At 45.2% G+C, this 24,885-nt stretch overlaps 1 protein-coding gene across 1 annotated transcript; it reads right to left on the reverse strand.

Moving 5' to 3' along the window:
* Positions 1-466: 466 nt before the first annotated feature.
* Zfp3 (ZFP3 zinc finger protein) lies at positions 467-10,825 on the reverse strand. The gene is made up of 2 exons (XM_051180119.1): positions 10,634-10,825; positions 467-2,211 (listed from the first exon to the last, which is right to left on the reverse strand). Exon 2 carries the CDS (start codon positions 2,201-2,203, stop codon positions 680-682), a length of 1,524 nt encoding a protein of 507 aa, XP_051036076.1. The 5' UTR covers positions 2,204-2,211; positions 10,634-10,825; the 3' UTR covers positions 467-679.
* Positions 10,826-24,885: the final 14,060 nt, after the last annotated feature.

Below are 24,885 nucleotides of genomic sequence, written 5' to 3' on the forward strand. Positions count from 1 at the left end.
AGCTGCTGATGAGACCCTCTTGTCCATCTCAGTAACCAGACTTCAAACTCTCTCTGGTTCTTTCCCCAGGGTTTCACTTACCTCCTGTAAACTGTTTCCTTTTCATGGAACCCTCTTGAAAGAAACAAGGAAGCCTAGCAGGAGATGTGGAACGGTGCAAGCTTCCTGCTTTTTTCATTAATGTTGCCATGTTCAAGGGAAGTTGATAACATGGCTGGAAGATTTTAAGGCTTAAAAAAGGGGGACAGGGCTTACTAAAGTATTCCAAGACTTCACAGTGGACCACAGAATAGGCCACCAATTCCTAACATCTCAGGAGACAATGAGTCAGCTCTGTGGTTCTTAGGAGTGGTGAGTCCTGTCCCCACTTTTCACAAAGAGCAACTATTTGGGCTAGACATGGGTGCAGATCCCAGTGGAGAGGGAAGGAAGGAAGGAAAGGACAGAGGAGAATTAAGGCCTGAAACAACTTTTATGACTTAATTCAGAACACGAAAACTTCTCAATAAATAGTTCATAAAACTGCCTCATCACTGTCAGCCAGCTACCAAAACAAATGCAGTGGATGGGCAAGGGAGGTCCTGTCCTTTCATTTGATCCAAGAACCTGGGTACAGATTATGAGCAAATGAAGAAATCTGACTTCAGCCTTTCCACAACAATCCTTCCTGGTTTGCAGGTCATTCGATACAGTGAACACTCTGATGTCGGAGGAGGTGAGAGCTCCGACTGAAGGTCTTCTGGCATTCCTGACACTCATACGGCTTTTCTCCAGTGTGAATTCTCTGGTGGATGGTAAGTTGGGAGTGCTGGCTGAATGTTTTCTCACACTCGCTACACTCATAAGGTTTCTCTCCGACATGAATCTTCTGGTGAAGCAGCAGCTCAGAGTTATCCCAAAAAGTCCTTGCACACTCGTTACACTGATGGGGTTTCTCCCCAGTGTGTATTCTCTGGTGGACAACCAGGTGAGAAGTCCGCCTGAAAGCCTTCCCACACTCGAAGCATTCATAAGGTTTCTCTCCAGTGTGAATCCTCTCATGTCTAAGAAGTTCTGAATTACCCCTAAAGGCCTTTCCACATTCTTTACATATATAGGGCTTCTCCCCAGTATGAATTCTAGTATGTCTAATAATCTCTGAGTTCTGGCCAAAAGTTTTCCCACATTCATTGCACTCATAGGGTTTGTCCCCTGTATGAATTCTTTGATGACGGATAAGCTCAGAACTCTGCCCGAAGCCTTTCCCACATTCGTTACACAGATAAGGCTTTTCTCCAGTGTGGATTTTCTGGTGTCTGATAAGGCCCGAGCTGTGCTTGAAGGCCTTGCCACACTCATTGCATTCATGGTATCTCTCTTCAGTATGAATCCTCTGGTGCTGAATAAGCTGTGAGCTAACCCTAAAGGTCTTCCCACACTCATTACATTCGTAAGGTTTCTCTCCAGTGTGGATTCTCTGGTGCAGAATGAGGGCTGAATTCTGGCTGAAGGCTTTCCCACACTCTTCACATTTGTAAGGTCTTTCTCCCGTATGAATTCTATGATGGTGGATAAGGTGTGAGCTCTGAATGAAGGCCTTCCCACACTCGTTACAAGCAAAGGGCTTCTCTCCAGCATGAATTCTCAAGTGCCTTCTAAGGCTGGAGTTAGTTCCAAATGTCTTTCCACATTCTTTGCATTCAAAGGGTTTTTCTCCACTATGAACTCTCATATGCTGGATGAGGTGTGAGTTCTGGTTAAAAGCTTTTCCACACTCTTTACATGTGTGAGGCTTTTCTCCCACAGACGTCCTCTGTGCTTTATGAAGCTGTACACTCTCCATGAAGCTCTGGCCAGAAGCAGCAAACGCACTAGCCCTCTCTGCTGGAGTGGGCTCCAGCATATCTCCATGGCATACCACCACACTTGGGTGGGGACCACAGCCTCCATCGTGCCCACTGTTACCCTGCTCTTTCCCACCTAAGGATGACTTCTTGAAGATAATTAACCCTGATGCAAAGTCTCTGTCCTGAGGAGACACCTGCTCTATAAGCTCTTCCGAGGACTCTCTCAAACATCCCTCTAGTATGTCTTCATCACTTGCTGCTCCAAACTCATGAACTTGGTAAACCTCCTGTGAAAGTTTCTCTAATGTTGGCCCCTGTGGCTCGGATCCTGCAGGAATTTCTTCCTTGGGAAGCACCTCCTTTTTCTCAGTCCCCATGTTACAACCTGAAATGAGAGAGGGTAAGCATGTGAAGTTGCTGTGTCCTGTCTAAATGACACTACATGGTGGACATGCTAAACAGCTGACACTGACTTTAAAAAGTGAGAGAAAACATCTGAAGCAGAATTTTAAAGACAGAAAAAGGAAATGTATGGTAAAGAGAGGCTGGCAGAAGTTGTATGACACTAAGTGAGTTAGGGCAAAACTCAAAAGTTGCCAAAGAAAACATTTGTGGAAACTAATGGCCATATTAATAAAAGAGTATATGGAAAGGGGTAATAAAAAAGCAGTGCAAGCTAACAGAAACAACCTCTGAGTGTAAGAGGAATTAGGCACATAAGAGGATATATTCTTAGTTCAGTTCTGCATTACCCAACAGCCCTACAGAGCAAGCTGCAGTGAAGATGGGTCACCTATGCAAAGGGTTGACGTGACTTAGCTATAAACAGCACAAGGTAACTTCTTCACCCTTCACATCTGGATGAAGAGAAGGTCATCTTTTATTTCCCCCAAGTGACAAATGAACTGTATCAATACCATTGACTGAGTAATTATTTTTCCTACAAATGTAAAATATCATACGGATCCCACTCAACTCTGCTGGTCTATTTTTTTCTCCAGCATCAAATTGATCAACCTTTTGAAGCTTGGTTAAAAGAGACAGACATGGTGGCAGGTACATGTGATCAGCACTCTGGAGACTAAGACAGATGAATCATTGCTGGAAGTCAGCTGAGGCTATGCTGTGAGATAATAACCAGAGCCAGCCAAGGCTAGTCTGTGAGATAATAACCAAAGTCAGCCGAGGCTATGCTGTGAAATATAATAATTAAAAAGACATTTTAAATGTTGTTGAGGTTTTCAGAAGTCTTCCTTTTTCTGATATTTATTATCTATTCCACAAATATTTTTCCAAATAAATTTTAGTGTAATTTAATAAAATATCCAAACTTGCCAGGCACTTGGGAAGCAGAGGAAGGCAGATCTTTTTAAGTTTGAGGCCAGCCTGGTCTACCAAGCAAGTTCCAGGACAGCCAAGGCCACACAGAGAAACTCTGTCTCTAAAAACCATGTATGTATGGTGTGTATGTGTATGTATATGTATATGTGTATGTGTATGTGTATGTATATGTACATGTATATGTATATGTATACTCAAACTTACCCTGACATTGGTGTTATATTCATCTTGCTTCTGTCTTTTCATTTACTCAGATGTTCTATATGGGGCAATACTGCATATCTCTACATATTAATTTTATGATCCGCTCTCTTTTGTACACTTTTCTTTCTTTCTTTTTGTTTTTTGTTGTTGTTGTTGTTTTTGTTTTTTTGAGACAGGGTCTCTCTGTGACTTTGGAGGCTGTCCTGGAGCTAGTTCTTATAGACCAGGCTGGACATGAACTCACAGAGATCCGCCTGACTCTGCTTCCCAAGTCCTGGGACTAAAACCATGTGCCACCAATGGCAGGCTTGTACACTTTTCTTAACACTGAATAAATTTGGGGAGTGTTGAGGAGAGTTGAAATAGGGTCTCACTAAGTAGTCCTGGCTATCCTGGAACTTGCTCTGTAGACCAGGCTAGACTCAAAATCACAGAGATCCACCTGTCTCTGTCTCCTGAGTGCTTGGAGTAAAGGCATGCACCACCACTCCTGGCTCAACACAGGTCAAATCTTGAATCTTTTTTTAAAATATAAATATATTTTAATATTCTTACATACAGATCCCAGTTCCTTCTCCCTCCCTCCCATGCCCCCCAATACCCCTCTCATCCCATTCCCCACCCACTCCACATATAAGGTGAGGCCTTCCAGGAGGGATCATCAAAATCTGTCAAGTCATTTGGAGTAGGGTCTAAGCCCTCCCTCCTGTCTCTAGGCTAAGGGAGTATCCTTCCATGGGGAATGTGCTCCCAAAGTCCTTTCATGCACCAGGGGTACATCCTGGTTCCACTGTCAGAGGTCCCGTAGACTGCCTAGGCTTTCTACCTGAGACCCATGTTCAGGGGGTCTGGGTCAGTCCAATGCTGGTTTCCCAGCTATCAGTCTAGGGTTCCATGAGCTCCCCCTTGTTCAGGTCAGCTGACTCTGTGGGTTTCTGTAGCCTGGTCTTGACCAGGCTTATCACTTGCTTATCACTCCTCCCTCTCTGCAACTAGATTCCAGGAGTTTGGCTCAGTGTTTAGCTATGGGTGTCTGCTTGTTTCCATCAGCTACTATATGAAGGCATTAGGATGGCATATAAGTTAGTTATCAATCTCATTATCAGGGAAGGGCATTTATGGTAGCCTCTACACTGTTGCTCAGATTGTTAGTTGGGGGTCATCCTTGTAGGTCTCTGGATATTTCTCTAGAGTCAGTTTTCTCTTCAAACCTATAATGGCTCCCTCTATTATTGTATCTCTTTCCTTGCTCTCATCTATTCATCCCCCGCCTCAATCTTCCTGGTCCCACATAGTCTCCTTTCCTCCCCTTCTCTTTCTCCTAACTCCCTCTCCACTCACTGCCCCACCCCACCCCCAGGTGCCAATATGCTCAGATCTGTCCCTTTCCCCTTTTGTGAGGGACCTTAAATCTTGACTCTTAAAGCATACTTTTTTTTAAGCTTCTAAAAACCAGTAGCAAATGTTTTTAGTTGCCAGCCACTTATCTCCTTTCCCCCCACTTCACAACATAATAATGTTGTGATTGTGTGTGTGTGTGTGTGTGTGTGTGTGTGTGTCTGCACCCATGTTTTCCTCGGCTTTCTTCACATAATTAGTCATTCGACCAAACTCTGGCCAATAAAATGGTGATGTGCAAAGGAAAACAGCATTACTAGGAAATCACTATTTCTGGAGCATGATATGATAGTTAGAGCATCACCTTTGTTATGAATACACCAGGATACTCTAAGGCTGGGAATCTGAGCTGGGGTCTCTGACTACTTTGTAGACCAAGCCCACAATGCCTGCCTCTGAACTTCTTTATGCAATACAGAATAAGTTAATGCCTTTGCTAAGGCATTATGGCTCTTTTTAAAAATGTATTATTGCCAGGCATAGTGAAACATGCCTCTAATCCCATCACTCAAGACACAGGGGCTCTGAAGCCAGCCTAGTCTACATAGTGAGTTCCAGGACTACATAGAGAGCCTGCTTCAAAAAATAAATTATACTCAGGCATAGTGATGCACGTCTGTAATCCTAGTACTCTAAGGCAGAAGTAGAAAATCCTGAGTTTGAGCCTAGATTGGACATAGTGAAACTCTGTGTCAGAAAAAAAAAATGTATAGGTACATTATTATATGAAGTCATAATACAATAGTCCTGGGAATTTCACTGTCCCTGCCACAGAAGTGAATCCCAAATGACAAGTCAGCCGGCAAACAATGTAGAAATAATCCTAAAATGGCTCTTCCATTAGGTTAGAGCACTTACTCATTTCAGCAAACGAGCATCAATGAAAACACAAACTGTAGAAGGTGACATTTAGGGGGCAATTACAGATTGGAACCCTTTTAAAAAGTGGACTTGTGTAAAGATTTGAAGTGGAGGAGTGGCATAGTCTCTGTTCAAAACAGAATGTTAGGTAGATGCACAGTAGTGGTCCTTTAGTGACTGCACTAGAAACAGGAGATGTGATGGTTAGAAGGCTAGCCGTCCAGACTAAAAGAAGTGAGATCTGGGGCAATGGTGGTGGAGGAATGAAAAGAAAAGGACTGGAGTAACACTAAGTGTGTGATGATAATAAATGTAAGTAAGAGCCAGGCTGGAGCGAATGCTCAGTGATTAAGAACACTTGAGATTTCAGTTCCTAGCACCACAGGATGGTTCACAACCATCTATAACTCTACTGGTCTCCTCGGGAACCAGGTATACACATGATACACATGCATACAAATAAGCACTTGTACTTTTAAAAAACTAAATATTAAAACAAAACAAAAAAAACAGAAAACAAAAGACATAAGAATCAAAGACGATGTCAGATCACATTTAATTTGAGTGATGATAATTAGATGGATAATGATACACCAAGATTTGGAATACTAAAGGGATAGCTAGTATAAGCAGGAAGATGGTGAATGAGCTCTGTTTTGGACAAAATAGGTTTTGAGATAGCCATATAGAGGTAGTTTTCATATTGGTCTAAAAGCTTAAAATAGTCCATATTAGACACAGATTTGAGAGAACTCAGCATGAATATAGCATGAAAACTATCACAGACTGGACAGCAATCTAGAATCTGAAATTAATGGTAAGGAGAACTGTTATGGTATTAATTCTACTTCCCTCAACCCCTTGAGGTCTTCCTACCTTTTTCCACCCTGTTCTCTGGCCAAGAACACTAACTTGTACAGCACACACCAAGACCTCTAGCTTCCAGATGCTTCTACCAATAAGGACACCCAACAGAAGACAGGAGAGGGGATGACCAGGGAATTTATTCTCCTGGTTCCTTCCTGGGACACTGCCTCAAGCTATTGGTGCTCCTCAATCAAAAGTCCTCTTAAAGAATCTATTCTACACAATCCTTCAGTACTTTGCCCAGCCTGTCACAAACAATTGGCTACTAAACCTTCCTCAAATTAACATAACTTGAATAGAATAGATTGTTTCTGATTCAACCTCTGAAAACAAAAGGGTAAGTGGAGAAGAGAAATCAGCCACCAGAGTAAAAAATGGTTTGTGAAGAGCCACAGTAATAATGTCACACACAGAAGTCACCAAGGCAGTGGCAGAAGGAACGGAAAAGTATCTAACGTCCCCAGGTATGGTGGCATATGCTAGGAATCCCAGTTACTCTGAAAGCCAGCCTGAGCAATTTAACAAGCCCCACTCCCCCCTTGTTTCAAAACCAAAACCAAAACCTGGGACCATAGACCAGTGTCAGCATTTACCCAGCACACAAAAGGCCCCAGTGGGGGTTGATCTCAGAACCTCAAAACAAAATGAAAGATCCTGTAGTTTAAAAACTAGAAACTGGGTGAGTGGTGTTGGCACACACCTTTAATGCCAGCACTTGGGAGGCAGAGGCAGGCAGATCTCTGTGAGTTCGAGGCTACAGATGGAGTTCCAGGACAGCCAGTGCTGTTACATAGAAAAACCCTGTTTAGGAAAGGAAAGGAAAAAGAAAAGGAAAGAAAGCAAAACATAGTGACAGTGACCGAGAAATAGATTCCCTGCAAATATGAGGGTCATGGGTTTTCTCTGGTGACAGATTGAATATGTTCATATTAGAGGGTGGTACTAGTATAGAGACACAAGTTTAAGGGGTAAGAAAACTGGAGAACAATGAAAAATAAAGAACCCAAGTGACAGATGTGATGAGTCAGCTGACGCAGGAAGGAAACGTGGTTTTGCAGATGGCCTTTGTACTGCCCTTTTCTCTAACTAGCCTCCAGGGACACAAGACGCTGGTGACCACCACCACCTACCCTGGGGAGATACCCACCAGAAAAACTTGGTCTCACTAGAACCCTGAAGCTTTGGGAACTCTTTGTTATCTCCCTCTGAGTGAGCTAGACACACCTCCTTATTTTCCCAAAGAGCAAGGAAAGATCCCAAAGCTAGATTTTTTTTTCCTTTCTTGTTGAAATCTTTCAAAATTATAGATGGCTATCTCTTTTTTGAGGCAGAGTCTCACTATGTAACTCTGGCTGGCCTAGAATTCACTCTGCAGACTAAGTTGGCTTGCAATTTACAGAGCTCTGTCTGTCCCGCCTCCCAAGCACTGTGTCACCATGCCTAGCTGTTAGCTATCTTGTCCATCTATGGCATTATTTCATTTGGGAAGTACTGTCTTGCATAAGTTCCCTTCTAGTGTCATTAATGTCAGCACTTAAGAGGACAAGACATGCATCTGAGGCCAGTCGTGGTTACACGCTATGTCAAAAATAAACAAAGAAATAAAAGAATTATTTTCACAGATAAATGTCTTTCTAATACCCAGGCAAAAACAGGTTTCAGGAGCTAGTATTTCAGTGTCTATGTGTTTCCAAATCCTCTCCGATGGCCTTCTTCAAATCTTCATGTCTCCTACAGTTGCTTATCTTATAGTTTGGGTTTTGATGGTGCCCCCCGCCCCAAGTTCTAAAGATGGAACCCCAGACTCTACCATTAAGCTACACCTCCAGCCCTTCTGGGGGTTTTGTTTGTTTTTTGAGACAGGGTCTCAATATGTAGTCCCAGCTGGTCTAGAACTTGATATGTAAGCCAGGCTGGTGTGGAACTCACAAGGCTCTGCCTGCCTCTGCCTCTCAAGTGTTGGGCTTAAACAAATGTGCCATCATGCCCTGCTTCCTTTTTATTTTATTTTGAGACAAGCTCCCACTATGTTTCCAAAGTTGACCTCTAACTCCCAGTGCTGCTGCCTCCAATGTACCTGGGATTACAGACATGTGGTAGCATGCCCAGCTCATCATCTTCTAGTTGCTTTGTTTGTTTAAATAAAGGCAGAATGGTCTTTGCAATGCACTCTGGGAGAAAAAAATCTCAGAAAACCTCATTCAGAAAGTTCTGACACACATACCTATTAATGAACAGTGACTAGTAAAACTTAAAAGCACCACGTACTTTTAAGCCAGAGTGATGTGAATTCCATTACTCATCTGGCAAAAGGACCAGCTAGCTCCTCCTGAAGTCTTCACTAACATCTGCAGGAAGGAGTCCTTGGTCCTCTGAAGCCAGTTTTCCACTAGACCCTTTCTCACCTCTTTGAACCACAGTTCCCATGTCACTTCCTGTTTGTTGCTCCTCTCAAGGCCTCCAGAATGAAAGCTTCCTATGGCTCACAATGCTCTCATGATCAAACCTGTTTCCTTTTCCCACATCTGCCTCACATTCTCCAAAAACAACTGACAGCTGCAAATGTGAAGTGTCCTGCAGTCCAATCACCGTCCACTCTTTAAAATTTCTCTGCCTTTGAAAACAATTATCCTCACTTCCTGGAAAACCACTGCCCACCTGTGCACTTAACAAACATCTTCAAGATGCAGCTGAAATAGTACAGTCCCAATTGTTTGCTGCTCTGCAGGCCCTAACAAACATTAGTTCTTCGTGTAGCCATTATGCCACCGTATTATTTGTTTGCTTTCCTCTAGCACTGTGGTTCTCAACCTTCCTAATGCTCGACCCTTTAATACAGTTCTTCATGTTGTGGTGACCCCCCCAACCATAAAATTATTTTTATTACTACTTCATAGCTGTGATTTTGATGTTATGAATCATAATGTAAATATCTGTGTTTTCCAGTAGCATCAGATGACCCCCAAAATGTTGTGACCCTGCCCACAAGTTCAGAACCAGTGCTCTAGATCTTGAGCAAGGAGGGTGTTATTCATCTTGTCAATCTCAGCGATTAGCACATTTCTGATACCAGGTAAACATTAAGTCAAGTTTTGTGTGCTATCTGGGTAACAAATCTGCAGCTGTCTTCAGGGTTAACTGGACAGTGTTTGATATATAACTTATTATATACATGTATGTGTATATATATGTATATATGTATATGTATGTATATATATGTATATATACATAACAATTACTTATAAAAGTAAATTCTTTGCCTGGCATGATGGCACATACCTTTAATCCCAGCACTTGGGTGAAAGAGGCAGGTGGATCTCTTGAGAGTTTGAGGTCAACCTGGTTTACATAGTGAGTTCCAGACTAGTCAGAGCTAGGCAATGAGACCCTATCTCAAAATAAATAAATAAAAATAAAAAAACAAAGTTATTTCTCCGAAGACACTATCTTATCTTCATCCTCTGGTACCCAGGATCAAAGGAACTCTGTTAAGGCTGTGCTCAATTCCCTCTCTATTATTATTATTATTACTTTTAATTATATGTAGGCGTGTGTTTCTGCATATAGGCATGTGCACATGAGTGCAGGTGTCTGAGGGAGCCAACCCCCCAGAGTCAGAGTTATAAATGATATGAGGTGCCTGAATGAGTTCTGGGAACCAAATCAGGGTTGTCTGGAGGAGCAGCAAGTGTTCTTAACCGCTGACCCATCTTTCTTCACCCCCAATTTTGTCTTCTTTCTTTATAAGCCATTATCCTGTCTGCCAGCATTGGTCACAACATGCTGTGGGGGGCCTCGATTTTTGCTCGCCAAACGTTCTATCAGTGTAGTTAGGGAATGGAACACCAAAGAAAGAAAGGAAAAAAAAAAAAAAAAAAACTAGGTCCTAAGCATGCCCCATCGGACCCTGCTTCTCCAGTTTTCCTGACTGACAAGGCCTAGAAGGACAACTGGGGACGAGCCCTGACACTGCCCAGGTTCCACCCTCTCCGTGTGCAAGTGAGTAAGGGTGCCATAAAGTCCAAGGTCACACAGCAAAGCAGAGTCAGGGGCGGGCCTACGCTCAGGACTCTGGCTGGAGGCCTGGAGCCCGGCGCCCTCCTCCCCGGGGCTTGACAGAACCAGAGAGGCCTCACCGCTAGCGGATGCCACCCACGCTCACTCCGCTGGGCCCGGAGCGCTGCACCGCGGCGCGCACAGAACCGCAGCTGTTGTCTGGTGTCACGGGCGACCGACACCGGCCACTTCCGGTGCCGAGCCGCACCGCGGCCAATCCGCGCGGGCCGCACTCGTGGGAAGAACAGGTGGCCAGCGAGCCCACGCCCCCTTGCTCATTTCAGCTTCCCTGTTTGGCGCTCTCGCCCTAATTCACCCCATCTCTGCCCGGCTGGCGAGGGCCGGTCAGCTCCCTGGAATGTGCCAGTGCACCTCGCGATGCCCACGGTGCCCTAGACCACTGACGCGCGGGGTCCTCCGGGTTTCCTAGAACGGCTCCGGGGATGCACTTCCGCCCCGCAGCTGCCGCTCTGCGCGCCCGTGGCCTGGGAAACTTGACACTCCGCTTCTCTTCGCGTGGGGACGTGTTGAACGCCCCCGCATCTGTGCCATTTCACCTCTGTCTTCTCAAGAGTCTGTCAACCCAGGCCCTTAGAAGTAGGACAAGATACGCTTGTCATCTTCTAGGAACGAGGGGGAGACCTGCTTTGAAGTCAGGAAAGGCTTCAGGGAATGGTGCTTTGACAAAAATCTTAAGGTTGAGTGAGATTTACCTAGCTTGTTCGGGCAATGAGAATTTTATATGCTGGCCTTCCTCTCTTGAATAAATATGGACTCTTCTTACCTCAGAATGTGTGTGAATATGGATGTGGTGATCCTCCTGCCTCAGCCTTCCAAGTGCTGGAATGAGCAACTATGCCCAATGAAATAGACCTCTCTCTCTCTCTGTGTGTGTGTATGTGTGTGTGTGTGTGTGTGTTGTTGTTGTTGTTGTTGTTGTTGCTTTTGAGGCAGCGTCCTATTCTGTAACTCAGACAGGCCTTGAACTCAGACTTCTGGGAACAAAACCCAGCAATGTGTGCTAAAGAGGCCCTTCGGTGGTGTGTCATCGTCTCAGCCCGTCCCGCCCCCCACCCTCCACCAAACTTTCAAGTTTGGTTTGCTCAACCCTACTATGTGAGTTAGAATGAAGAGGAGATGGTATTATCTCTTCCTGGCTATTTCCCTGCCCACCATCTGTTTTATTATACTAATCAAGGTAGGAGCCACCTGAAGTAACGGGGCTCTTCTGGGGGGAAGGGACCGGGATATGCGGTTCAGATGGAATAGCTGTCTCCATTGTGCGTGGTAAGGATGTGTTTAAGGAAGGCAGGGTCTGGTTTCACAGTCTACCGATGAGACAGTATAGAAATGAAGAGAAAAATACCATAGGAATGGAAGGAAACCATTCATCTTGGCATCTAGTTGGCCTTTCCTGCTGCTTGGGAGTCAAGAAACTTCAACACAACTCAGAAGGTCAAAATTTCCAATAAAGACCGTGTGTGTTTCCTAAAGACAACTCAAACAAGAATGTTAAAACAACAAAAGAGCAGGAGAGATGGCTCCGTGCTCGAGTGCCCAGTGCTCTTGCAGAGGACCCGTGTTACCAGTAATGACCTCTAAGAGTAGCTCTACCTTGAGAAGCCTTGGGATTGTGCACTGTCCTCTCTCCTAATAAGCATTTCTGTGTTAGTTTGCCTTCCACTGCTGTGATAAAACACCATGACCAAAAGCAACGTGAGGAGGAAAGGGTGTTTGGCTCATTCATCCCAATCATAGGGCAGAGGGAAGGAAATTGGGGCAGGAGCTCAAGGCAGGAATCTAGAGTCAGGAACTGGAGCAGAGGCCACAGAAGAGCACTGTTCACTGGCTTGCTTTTAGACTCACATTCAGCTATGTTTCCTGAACCACCCAGGATTATCAGTCTGGGTCCTCCCACATCAATCAATCAAAAAAAAAAAAAAAAAATGTTGGCACAGGCTTGCTTACAGGCCAGTTCAATAGAGGCTTTCTCATCATTGATGTATCTTCTTCCCAGCCCACCCTGGCTTGTGTCAAGCTGACGTAATAACTAGCCAGGACTCCATCTGAACAATAAATCCACTACCTTTGTTTTACACTGGCTCACTATGAAATTCTCTTCTGTCCTGAAGTCAAAATCATGGCTTAACCTGATTAGGGACCCTAAAGAGGTAAGGGACAGTGCAGGCTGCTGCTGGCTGCATCGGCTGTGTCTCCCTGCTGCGGCTGACACTGGCAGACTCTGAACCTCCAGAGGACTGAGTTTATAGGTAAGAACGAGCAGTTTTGTTCTTGAAAAAGTAAAATTGTAGGTAGGAACCTTGAACACACTCCTGGATTTTCAGAGGGATGGGTACAAAGGAAATAAAAGATGTCGGGATAGCAATGGCACACACCTTTAATCCAAACACTCCAGAGACAGAGGCGGGCAGATCTGCGAGTTTGAGACCAGCCTGGTCTACAGAGCTAGTTCTAGGACAGCCAGGGCTACACAGAGAAACCTTGTCTTGAAAAACAAAGAAAGAAAGACCAAAAAAAAAAAAAAAAAAAAATGAACTGCTTTGCCCCTGCCTCCCCTCCCCCCCCCCATCCCCACCCGCCCTTTGCCTCTATCTGTAAGACATGTGAGAAGAGGAGCTTTGAATCCCTGGCTGCCTATCTTGATTCTTGAGACCAGATTGATGCAGTTTAGGCTGGCCTAAAGCTCCTGATCCTACTTCGGCAGCTGAGTGCAGGGATTATAGCTGTGGGCCACCACACCTGGGTCCTTCCTTACATTTTAAAATCACATTCTTTCTCAAATTAGTTTATGACTGTTTCAGATTTATTGCTATTCATATTTCCAATCAACCGGGAGCCATATCGCCAGAGCTACTGAACTGTTCCTATTTCTCACCAGTGGCCTCTTGGGCTTAAATAGCACTGTGTTAGGACGTAAAGGTTTGAACGACCTTATGACTCTCTGACCCTTTGCCATTTCTTCTCCCACAGACACAGAGCCACAGATGGTGAATGGTCCTACAGAAGAACTGGCTTAGATAGTGCTCCTTTCCTGTTAGCTATGCCCTGGCTCCCGCCACCTGCACCCACTTCTTATTGCTCACCATCCGCTGTCTGTCTCTATGCTCTGACTTTCTTCTATCAGCCAGGCTGATCTCTTGCTTGAAGTGACCATCTCCTAAGGCCAGATAGCACCCAGAGGACAGCGGCTCTCCTTAAGCACCCCTAACTGTGTACTGTTTCCAAGAGCCCTCAGAGGCATTGGCAGGGTTGGATCCTAATGTGCTAACCTGGGACACTCCCGTCTCACCTTTGCACTAAAACAACCGCAGGTGCTAACCCAGGCCTAACTGAATTTTTGGTGCCCAACCCCCACCTCCAGTGAAGCCAAGGAGCAATTTCTTCCCCGGGCTTAACAGTCAGTCACACCAGAGAGCCTCGCCCAGAAAACTCATATTTGCCTGTGCAAGTTCCCTGGCTTGGAAGGTGGCCTCCAGGTCTAGTTTAAAGGAATGTCCATTGTCATCCAGGTACACTGGGCCTGTGGCTGACAGGTAGGACCAGCTCTACTCCAAGCTGTGGGGGGTTGGAACAAGCTAGGGACAGCAGTTCCTTCTCTTCATCCCAATACAGCCACATTGGGGATTAGGCCCTCATCATACAAACCAACAGGGAGGATGACCAATTGAGTTCACAACACTGTGCCTCATCCAACTCGATTAAATTCAAACCTCTAAGACAGGGGCAGGTACAGGTACATTTTTTTTTCACTGATTTATTTTTAAACTTTTATCTATTTTTTTATATGTATGGGTGTTTTGACTGCATGTATGTGTTCCATGTGCATTCAGTGCCCACAGAGGCTAGTAGCAGGTCCTGGGTCCCCTGGAACTAGAGTTACAGTTTTGAGTTACATTGTGGGTTCAGAGAACTGAACCCAGGTCTTCTGAAAGAGAAGTGTTAGTAACTTCTGACCATCTCTCTAGCCTCACCCTGGTGCTTCTTAAAGATCTTTCTAAGCTGGGCAAGGTGGTATGTAGCTGTACCCCAGTTACGGGAGAGGCTGAAGTCAGAGAATGAATCTTGAAGGTATTTGAGACCAGCTTGGGCAACATATAGAGACCTCGTCTTGGAAAGGGGTGAGGGGGAGACGAGAGAGGAGAGGCAGAAGAGAGTTTCAGTTTCTCCTCCCATAAGGCAGTAAGTATGAGAGAAGTAGGGTGCTCCATGACACACTCAGCACCTGCCAGGCAAGGTTAAGCATCATGACAGTTGCCACAGAAGTTTGCTGCTGCAGAAGGAGACAGATCCTGGAGGTAGAAGACCGAGGTTTGAAGACAGCAGCAGGGGGGATAAGGGTGTCGTGTGAGAAAGATTATCTGGTATGGAATTCAGAAAACAACCCTGAAAGAGGAGGGTACCTTCACACATTTAGGTGTTTTCTCCTTGTGCCTCAATAAAGAGACAGTTCCCTCACTGGGCATCAGGGGGCGCCAGGAGCCTGTGAACGGAAAATCACTCTGGCTGGAGAAGTGGGTTAAAAAGGACTGTTCCACCACACCCACCCACCTACAAGTCCTTCCTGTTGGCACCCTTTCATCTATGTTGCATCCAGAGCCTGTCTGCCTGTTCAGCTCCTTGGTATCGTTGCTTATGATGAGGCCTCCAAGACCACTCTCGAGTTTGTGGACTCTTGGGTAAGACTTGGGGTTCCAGGAGCTCAAACTACACTCATGATTACAGTGCAGTCAAAGGATACAGACCGAATCAACATAAGACAGTCTGCATAGCACAGAGTCCAGGAGACAGAGGCACATGCTCGCAGCTGTCTTCTCCCAGGAAAATCACACTAATGTCACATGCTTTCCCAGCAGCAACGTGTAACAAAGCAGATGAAATATTACCAACCAAGAAAATTCACCAAGCCTTGGCACTCAGGGGATTTTTTGGAGAGGGGTGTGTGTTGGGGTGGGGGGGTGGGGTTATGGTTAGTCACATAAGCACGTAAAGTTCAAGAAATGACCCTTTGGCTCCTCATCTCCAGACTTGTCAAAAATCTACTAGAACATCCTGGCCCCCAATCCCTGGTCATATTCAAACAGCCATTTATGATATAGTATACTGTTTTCATAAAAATCTTTATCAAGCATACAAAGTCCCTCTTATCAGGCAGAACATTGCAAGGGTTATCTCCCTGGAACCAACCAGGGACTAGAACTGAAGACCTTTGGACTAGGCTGCCCAAGATCTGCTGAGGTAACCCTTTACCATAGACCCCATAAATTGGGGTGCTCTTGAGGACCTCCACTCCTTGTATAGAGTCCAACCAAAACATTCCTAACACCAGCACTTGTCTAAAGTCATGAGCATTTGTTAATGAATGAATGCACGGAGACCTGAAGTCAGACCTGTGTCTTAGAGATGCCCAGAATTCCCCTCTGTGGACTGTGACTAAGCCAGTCCCTACAGCTGGGCTTGCCTCCTCCAGAGCATTTTGCCTCCTGACCCCCTTCCAGCCATTTCTATCTGCTTCAGCTGTTCCAAAACTCCCAGGCACTAGAGGCTATTTCCAGTGTGTCCCTTCCCAGCAGGTCATCAGGGCTACAGGGCTTCCGTCCATGGCTAGGACTAAATGAGGCACAGGTGAGACACAGGAGTACAATGCTGAGGTGGCACACTCCCTCTCAGAGTCACTTCCCTCATTCCAGAGCTGGCAGTATTCTGTCTCGAAAGAGTGTGTCTGGGTGGGTGCCCATCCTCCTTATTTTTGTGTATGCTGAGAAGGAATGAGAAGCTCACGGGGAGGGGGGGGGCGCTTGTTTCTGGATGGAGCTTCACATTAACTCAGGCAACAATGATGCATCTGTACAAACCCATCTATATGTTTCATCCTAAAGCGTGACTTGACCCACTTCTAAGTACCAGGAAGAGATGAAAATGGGTCCCAACATTCCATTCTCATTGCCTTTCAGAGGCACGAGGGCTCTTTGCACAGCATCTTAGAATCCATCTTCCCACTTATAAGCCATGTCTTAGTTGTAGCATATTTATCAGTGCCCTTGATGGAGCTAGAAGACGTTCACAGTTGCCTTGTACTTCTTTTAAAGAGAGTAAAAAGTGGCTTTAAGAGATACGAGGATCTCAGACTCTTACAGAGCAGACGTTAGAGCTGTTTATGGTGTATGCAATTGTAGTTATTCAGCTTGACATGACTGCTGTCATTTTGGGTTGTAATCACCATGATTGCCCCAGAGTAACCCTACTCAGTTTTTTCTGCAGTTTCTTGGCAAAGAGTAATGAGGAAAGCAGTGGGAGTGGCAGATGACAACTCGTAATGAAACCCTGGCTCCGGAGGCATCTGGCAGTTTGATAGCATTCTAGATAAAACAGGTACATTTTGGCCAGACTATCACTTTTTTGCCAATACATAGAGTAAATATTCTCATTCCAAAAAGGAATAATGTAGGTATAGTAAGGGAAAGTTATGGTCAAATCAAGATGAAACCTAGCAGGACAAAAACCAACCCCATCGGCTCTGTATCTGGCACAGTCATGTATTTCCTTTTCAACCGTTGTCTACCTTTTTTTTTTTTTTTTTTTTTTTTTTTTTTACCTCTCTGTCTCCGGAAGCTGGAACAGTATTGTGTCAATCAGAGGGCTCACATCTTGAACTGCAAGAATAAAGAAACACAGTGAACTTGAAATTGCACGTGGCTTTGGGAACCTCAAAGTCTGCCCACAGTGACATAATTCCTCTCATTTCAAACTGCCACAAGTACTACCTAGACACTTAATTACAGATACTGAGAGCATCTGGTGATCCACAGGGCTGGGAGGGAGGGACTGTGGAAGGCACAAAGGGGTAAGAGATGGTGTCTTTGCCTAGAGAAATTACTCAGTAGATATATCAAATTAGAGACACCCTTGTCCACTGAGTGGTACAATCGGGACTGAGTAGACTGCACTGATGGTTCAGTGTGAACAGGCTCTGCAAACATTTGTGGAGTGAGAAGGATGTAAGAGGTTGCTTGGGTTGCTGTAGCCAGGTGAAAGATGCACGAAGTAAAAATGACATTGAGGCAGAAGCCACATGACTGGAAAGCTGGTGATACAATTGCCAGGTGGAAAGAGTGGGTTAGGTTGGGAGATTTCAGTCTGGGTATGTTGATATAACCTGTGTTTCCCAGACTTATCGCACAAGCCAATGGCTCAGCCCTGCCTGGCAAAGTCCAATATAGATCAAAGATCTACAGATCCAAGCAAGGCCATCCCCAAGTATTTTTATGAGTCACCAAAGGATATTGCGTGTGTATTAACAAGTCTGGCTGGCTGTGGGCTCTCTCACACTACCCATTTTCTGAACCTTTTCCTCCTCAGGAATCCTGTCACAAGGTACTAACTTGTCCTGGCTCCTGGTGACAGATGAATACTAACTATGATTCTTTTGTTAAATATCCCAAACATTTTAAAGCTACAAAGAAGCTATTACAAAGTTATAAAATATTAATACTGCTGTCAAGGGTACAGCATGAGTGATTCTTGAGTTTGAGCCCCAGAGCCCCATGCAAGCATGCAGTCAATGTCACCTGGTAAAAATAAATGAATTGCCAGGTGTTGGTGGCGCACGCCTTTAATCCCAGCAGAAGCAGGAGGATCTCTGTGAGTTTGAGGCCAGCCTGGTCTACAGAGTGAGTTCTAGGACAGCCAGGGCTACACGAGAAACCCTGTCTCAAAAAACCCAAGAGGAAAAGAACGATGTGAATCTGGGCCAGAGAGGTGGCTCAGCCAGTAAAAGTGTTTTGTAAACCTGATGACCTGATTGAGTATGGATCCCTCTTATCCAGTACCAGATGGGAAGCAGAACCATGAGAATGGCCCAGAAGCTGTCACACAGAGAAACCCTGTCTCAAAAAAACAAGAAGAAGAAGATGATGATGGGGAGGGGGGAGTTAGAGAGAGATGGCTCAGTGTTAAAGAGCACTGGCTGCTCTTCCAAAGGTCCTGAGCTCAGATGCCAGAACCTACATTGATCAGCCCACAGCCACTTGTAACTCCAGCTCCAGAGCATCTGAAACCCTCTATGATCTCTGAAGGTGCTGCACTTACACACAGATACATAAACAAACATTAAAAAGAAGAAGAAAAAAAGTCCAGTCAAAGCTTTTAGTTAGCAACTGATACACAGGATATGGAGGGTCTCTCCATGGCCCAGCTGAGTGTCCAAACCAAGATGTAAACCGCAGCTGGGATGAGACTTTTGGCCTACTTTGTTCTGGTGTGCCCTGCAGTTTCCTTACAAATGTCCATAGTTATCCTGAACTTTGTTCACATGGCTTACAAGGAACTACTGCTTCATGTTTCATTTTCAGAGCTCATTTTTTAGTACTGGCTCGGGGACACTCCTGTGGGTGCCAGTAGGAGGGCAGAACAGACCAGATCACTGTTCAGAAAAGAACCTTTGCAATCTTTCTTAAAAGCCTTCGCTGGGGCTATGTCCTGTTACCCAACAAAGAAAGCAGTCAGTATGAGAGCAGCTTTGTCACAGGACTTCGTTGTGATTACCTGCCTTGTGACTGACTTCCTCTTTTGATGACTTAGCCCTCTGGCATCTGCCACATATGTTGGAAGGGGTTAAGAGACTCACTGAGCCAGCTAAAATATTTGTCAAATGGTTTTTTTCCCCCTTATTGTAGATGATAAACTGTATCGCATTAGTGTTTTGACTTTTTAAGTGTGTGTGTGTGTGTGTGTGTGTGTGTGTGTGTAGTACACATGCAGAGGTCAGAGAACAACTTGAAAGAGTTTATTTACTTTTCCATCATGTGGGTCCTGGGGATAGAACTCAGGTGCTAGGTGTCCTCACCTACAGAGCCATTTGGTGGCATCAATTTTCCTCTTTGGTCACATATCTGGGACAATGTTTTTCCATGTGTCCATAGGATACTTGTATTTCTGTGAGTTCTTACTTATTAAATCAATCTTCACACAGCCTACTGCGCTGCCACGTGACCTTTATCTTGTTCACATTTCTAGGGTAGGTCCCTGGGCTCTATCTTTTCCAGTCTTATCTATTCTTACTGGAGGGACCTCCTGAGCCAAGCCTTGACAGGAACCTGGGTGGGGCAGTCCACCCCTTGAATAAAAACTTCAGTCCAAGATTTTGATTCCTTAATTTTGTTGGTTTTGATTGATTTCAACACAAACATTTAGGTAGGGAAAGTCTTAGAGCGGAAGGAGAGGTGGAGAGGAGAGAGAAAGGAGAAGAGAAGGGAGGAGAACAAACTCCATTAGGGGCCTTTGTGGAGCCCACACCCGCTCCAGAACCGACTGTGAAGCTCCTCAAGGGGCCTGGACTTTGGTTTGATTCTTGGCCTTGGCCTTCAGCCAGCATAGCCCGAGAACCTAGACACTGAGAAGGGGGGGGGGGGGCGGTGCTTCCCACTTAGAATAGTGACACAGTCAAGTTAATTGAGCTTGCCTAGCACACCTTGGGATTTTGGGTTCACCCTCCTGGGCTTTGTGAGGGAGGGCCTTGATAGACTTAGGCCAAGCCTCGTGACCCTGCTGCTCTGGGCCTGTGTCTTCTGCAGGACACCTGGCTTTGTCCCTCCCTCCCTTCCTTTCCTTTACTTATTTATTTACCTATTTGGAAGTACAAGGACTGAGCCTAGGGCTTCACACATACACAAATGTTCTATCACTAAGCTACATCTCCCCCCCACCCGCCCTCTTTTTACTTTAAAAATAAAGAAAAGACTTATTTTTAATTGTGAAGGGTGCCAATGGATGCCAGAGGCAGTAGATTCCTCCCAGAGCTGAAGGTTCAGGCAGTCGTGAGCCACCTGATGTGGTGCAGGGAACGGAACTCGAATCCTCTCCAATAGCAGTACTTGCTTTTACCAACTTGTATCAGAAAAATTGGGTCCTGAGATCCTAATTTAGGTCATCGGCCTTGGCAAGAACAGCCTTTACATGCTAAGTCATCTTGAAAGCATGAGATGTGGTCTTATGTCACCCAGGTTGACTTCAGACTCAGTATGTGACTGAGGATGAACCTGAACTTCTGATTCTCCTGCCTCCATCTCTCAAATGCTATGATTACAGATGTGAACCACTGCCCCTAGTTTATGCAGTGCCGGGGGTGGAGGTGGGCATGGGGGGGTGGGAGGTGGGGTCAAACCCAGGACCTTGAGCATGCTAAGCAAGCATTCTACTAATGGAACAACATTCCTAGCCCAGTCATATATTTTTTTCCTGTCATGTTGTTTTTAGAGAAATTACCTCATTTTCTTTATTTCATCTAAAAAATGATAAATATAGTTCTTCTGGGGTGAGTGTGTGTTCATGTATGTGTTGACTTCATGTATGTATGTGTAGCCAGAGTCTGACATCTAGTGTCTTCCTCAACTACTCTCAATCTTTATTATTTTTAAATTAATTATTTCATTGTTCTTATGTGTGTGTGGACAAGTGTGTATGGACAACTTTGTGATTGGGATTTTTCCTCCACTTTTACATGGGTTTCAGAGATAAAACTCAGGTTGCAGGTTTCTCAACAAGTGCCTTTACCCACTAAGCCATTTTGCCTACTCTCAACTTTAATTTTTGAGCCAAACTTTCTCACTGGACCTGGACTCCACCAATTTGGTTAGACTAGATGTCTGGTGAGGCCCAGGGATTCTCATGTCTCTGCCTCCCCAGTGCTGGACCTAACAGCCAGGTACCACCACACCTGGCTTTTCTCTGTGAGTTCTGGGGACTGAACTCAGATCCTCAGATTTCTGTGTTGAGTGCTTTCCTGACTGAGCCATTTTCTACATGCCCAAAATACTTCTTACCTCTTCATTGTCTCACTCACACTTTTTGGTACCTCTAGAGTACTACTTAAAGAAAGAAAAGATGTTAGTTTTTAATATTTATTTATTCCTGTGAGTGTGTGTGTACATGTCTGTGTGTGACTGTGTGGGTGTGTCATTTTGAATGTGTAGAAGTCAGAGGACAACTTCGGGTGTCCTGGGTTTTTCTAGCTGTTTGCCACTACACGGTGTATCCCAGGCTAGTTAGCCTGCAAGCTTCTGGGAAGTTCTCTTGTATCTGCCTCCCAAGTTCTGAGGACCTGAACTTGGATCTTCAGGCTTACACAGCAAATGCTTTTATCCTGACCTTAGGAAAAAGCATCATCGAGGCTGTAAATGCTCAGCTATGGATGCTCTAGCTTCCTCTGTATCCTTGCTGTGGTTCTAAAGGCCCCAAACCAGACCCACTCTGTCCATGTGCTCTTAAAACTTGTGGTCCTGCTTCTGATGGCACGGCTAAGTTTGTTTCAAAATTTGCCATTGTCTATTTTCTATCCTTTTCACTTCTGACGTGTACGTTGTTTTTGACTTGATTGTTATTATGAGAACTTTCAAACACATTATCAAAATAGAGGAGAGGAGGGTGAGGCCCAGGTGCTCATCACCCACATTCTTCAACCAGTCCCAGTCTCTTCTGCCCATCTGCAGTGGAGAACCCTGCTCTCTGACTGCCCTTAGAATTTCCTCCTTGCTTCACTTCAGAAGGAAGCTTTTATATTTAAAATAATCCCCACCCCATGAACTAAAATTCAGCGGTTTTTGAGGATTTCTCAGTCACTACTATAATCTAATTTCAGAGCATTCTTGTCATTGCCTCAAGAAGCGTCACACCCAGCCCCAGTCACTGCTCCCACGCCCTGCTCTACCTTTAGTCTAAAGAGTGTTGCCTCCTCTGCATTTTTCCTAAAATTAGGATGCAAAATATATTGGAATTGTTTCTTTCCTTTTAGACTTCCTCATTATATTTTATGTGTGTTTTGCTTGCATGTATGTATGTGTACCATGTGCATGGTTGGTGCCCACTGAGGTCAGAAGAGGGAGGAACTGAGTTTGTAAGCCACTATATAGGTACTGAGAACCCAACCCAAGTTCTCTCCAAGAGCAACAAGTGCTCTGGACAGCTGGGTCATCTCTCCAGTTCCCCTGCCCGGGTCTGAGACCGGCTCTTGCTTACCAACACTGACCTCAAGTTCACTAAGTGTTCTAGACTGGCTTTGAATTTGCAATAATTGTGCTGCCTCGTTCTCCTAAGTGCTGGGTTTAAGCGTGTGCCACCACACCCAGCTCAGAAATGCTTCTTCGGTGTCTTTTCGATGATTAAGCAAGGCCACAAAGTGAAAAGCACTGAATCCTAAGCTGTTTCACTGTCTTGTCCCTGTCTTCCCATGAGATCCAGCTTTCCCACCGATGAGTGCTGTTTTTAGGGGTGAAACACCATCTCCATCCAGTCTCTGTGGTTACTATTTGGAACTTATGTCCATCTGTGAGCATACTGTGTGTGTTCAGGGTATAGTGCAATATTCCTTTAAGCAAAAGATGAGGCCAGCTCATGGATGTTCAAGGAAGCTTTTTCTGAGCATCTCTTTTACCCCTTCCGGCCCCTTGCAAAACTGTACGGAAGGTGGGAATGTGCCCTGCTGCATGAAGCTACGTAGTTGTCTAGAACTCACCAGAAAAATCATACTTATTTATTTGTCAGAACAGAAAAAAAAATCACAAAGTGAATGCCCTTAAAAGGGGATAATCAACAGCCTAAGAATGCAAAGCTTGCTCAGGCAGCCTCCCCGCCATCACACCCTGGACCACACAGAAGGGAGAGCCACCTCAGTGGCCTGTTCCCGGGAAGACACTCGAAATGAATGCCTGCAGTCCATTCTCTCTTTGAAAGACAGTCCAAGGAATGGTCCCTTTCCCTGCAGGCCTGTGTAAGCATCGGAAAGAGATGCAGCTGCAGTCCACAACCTCAATGCAGGGAAAACTGAAACAGCCATTCCATTGCACTGAGTTTCAGAGCTTCAGTGTGTTGATGGTCTCAGAGCATCCTGCCTCTCCTCCCTGAACTGGCTGCAGCCCTGCGTCTACCCCACTGACCACTTCATATCCCTATTCTCCCATCAGCCCCTCCAGTCCTTCATTCGAAGCTAATTCACCTCATCCTGTGGAATTTGAAAATGTCCGACCCTCATGGGGTTGGTGGCACAGCACCTGTAATCCTAGCACTTGGAACACTGAGGCAGAAAGATGACATATTCAAGGGCAGCCTGAGCTACATAGTAAGAACCTGTCTCAAAAGCAAACTAGCAAAGCCGGAGAGGCAGCACAGCAGTTAAGAGCACTGGCTGCTTTTCCAAAGAACCCAGATTCAGTCCCCAGCACCCATATGGCACCAAACAACCTTCTATCACTCCAGCTCCAGAGGGTCCAGTGACTCTCTCTTCTGGCCTCTGTGACATCAGGGCATACATACATACATACAGGCACTCACCCATACACACACACACACACACACACACACACACACACACAAATACTTAGGACAATAAAAGCTTTCTGGAAAGATTTCTGCACTCCTGGCTCTATCAGAGAAGATTCAGAAGAAGGGGATGAAATCTAATTCAGAGAAGGAGAGGGTCTTGTGACCTGTGGTGTCTCAGTGCTGAGGATGGCAGTTGCTACTCAATACATTCTTTCCAGGGAATAGATAAAATGCTTACATGACAGGCACACGGGCTAAGTAAGCAGTGCTGTCCTGAGGCAGATCCCATATCTCTACCTACCATTGTGGAAACTTTGTCACAGAGAATTCAAGTCATTTGTCCATAGTCATACCACTAGCAAGAGGCTCAGAGTCCATGCCCTTGGTCACTGTACTAATAAAAAGGGAGTCATTCTCTCAATTAACAAACAGTTGGACATCTGCCGTAAGTTAGACAATTAGGAAGCTACGTAAATAAATATGGTCTTTGCTCTGGGGTGGGGGTTGGAAGCTATGTGAATAAATATGGTCTTTGCTGGGGGGGGGCGGCTAGCCAATGGCATGATAAGCTCTTATGTAAACAGTAAAACTAAACAATATGGCCTCCTATGAGAGGCACATGAATTCTTCTATAGGAATTCAGAAGAGGAAAGATAATGTGCATCCACATCTGCTTAGATGGTGAAGAAGGCTTCGCTTAGAAAGTGGAATGTGCCGGGCAGTGGTGATGCACATCTTTAGTTCCAGCACTCAGAAGGCAGAGGCAGGCGGATCTCTGTGAGTACATGGCCAGTCTGGTTTACAGAGTGACTTGCAAGACAGTCAGGGCTGTTACACACAGAAAACTTGTCTCAAAAAACAAAAACAAAAGCAAACAAAAAAGTGGAATGTGAGGTGGCCCTCAAAGACGGGCACTATCGGAGCACAGACTGAAATCATTCTAGGCTCAGGGGAAGGTTGACAAGGGGTCCATTCGGTCAGTGGGTTTTTATTATGGAAT

This window comes from Phodopus roborovskii, unplaced genomic scaffold (assembly GCF_943737965.1).
Source record: "Phodopus roborovskii unplaced genomic scaffold, PHOROB, whole genome shotgun sequence".
NCBI lineage: Eukaryota > Metazoa > Chordata > Mammalia > Rodentia > Cricetidae > Phodopus > Phodopus roborovskii.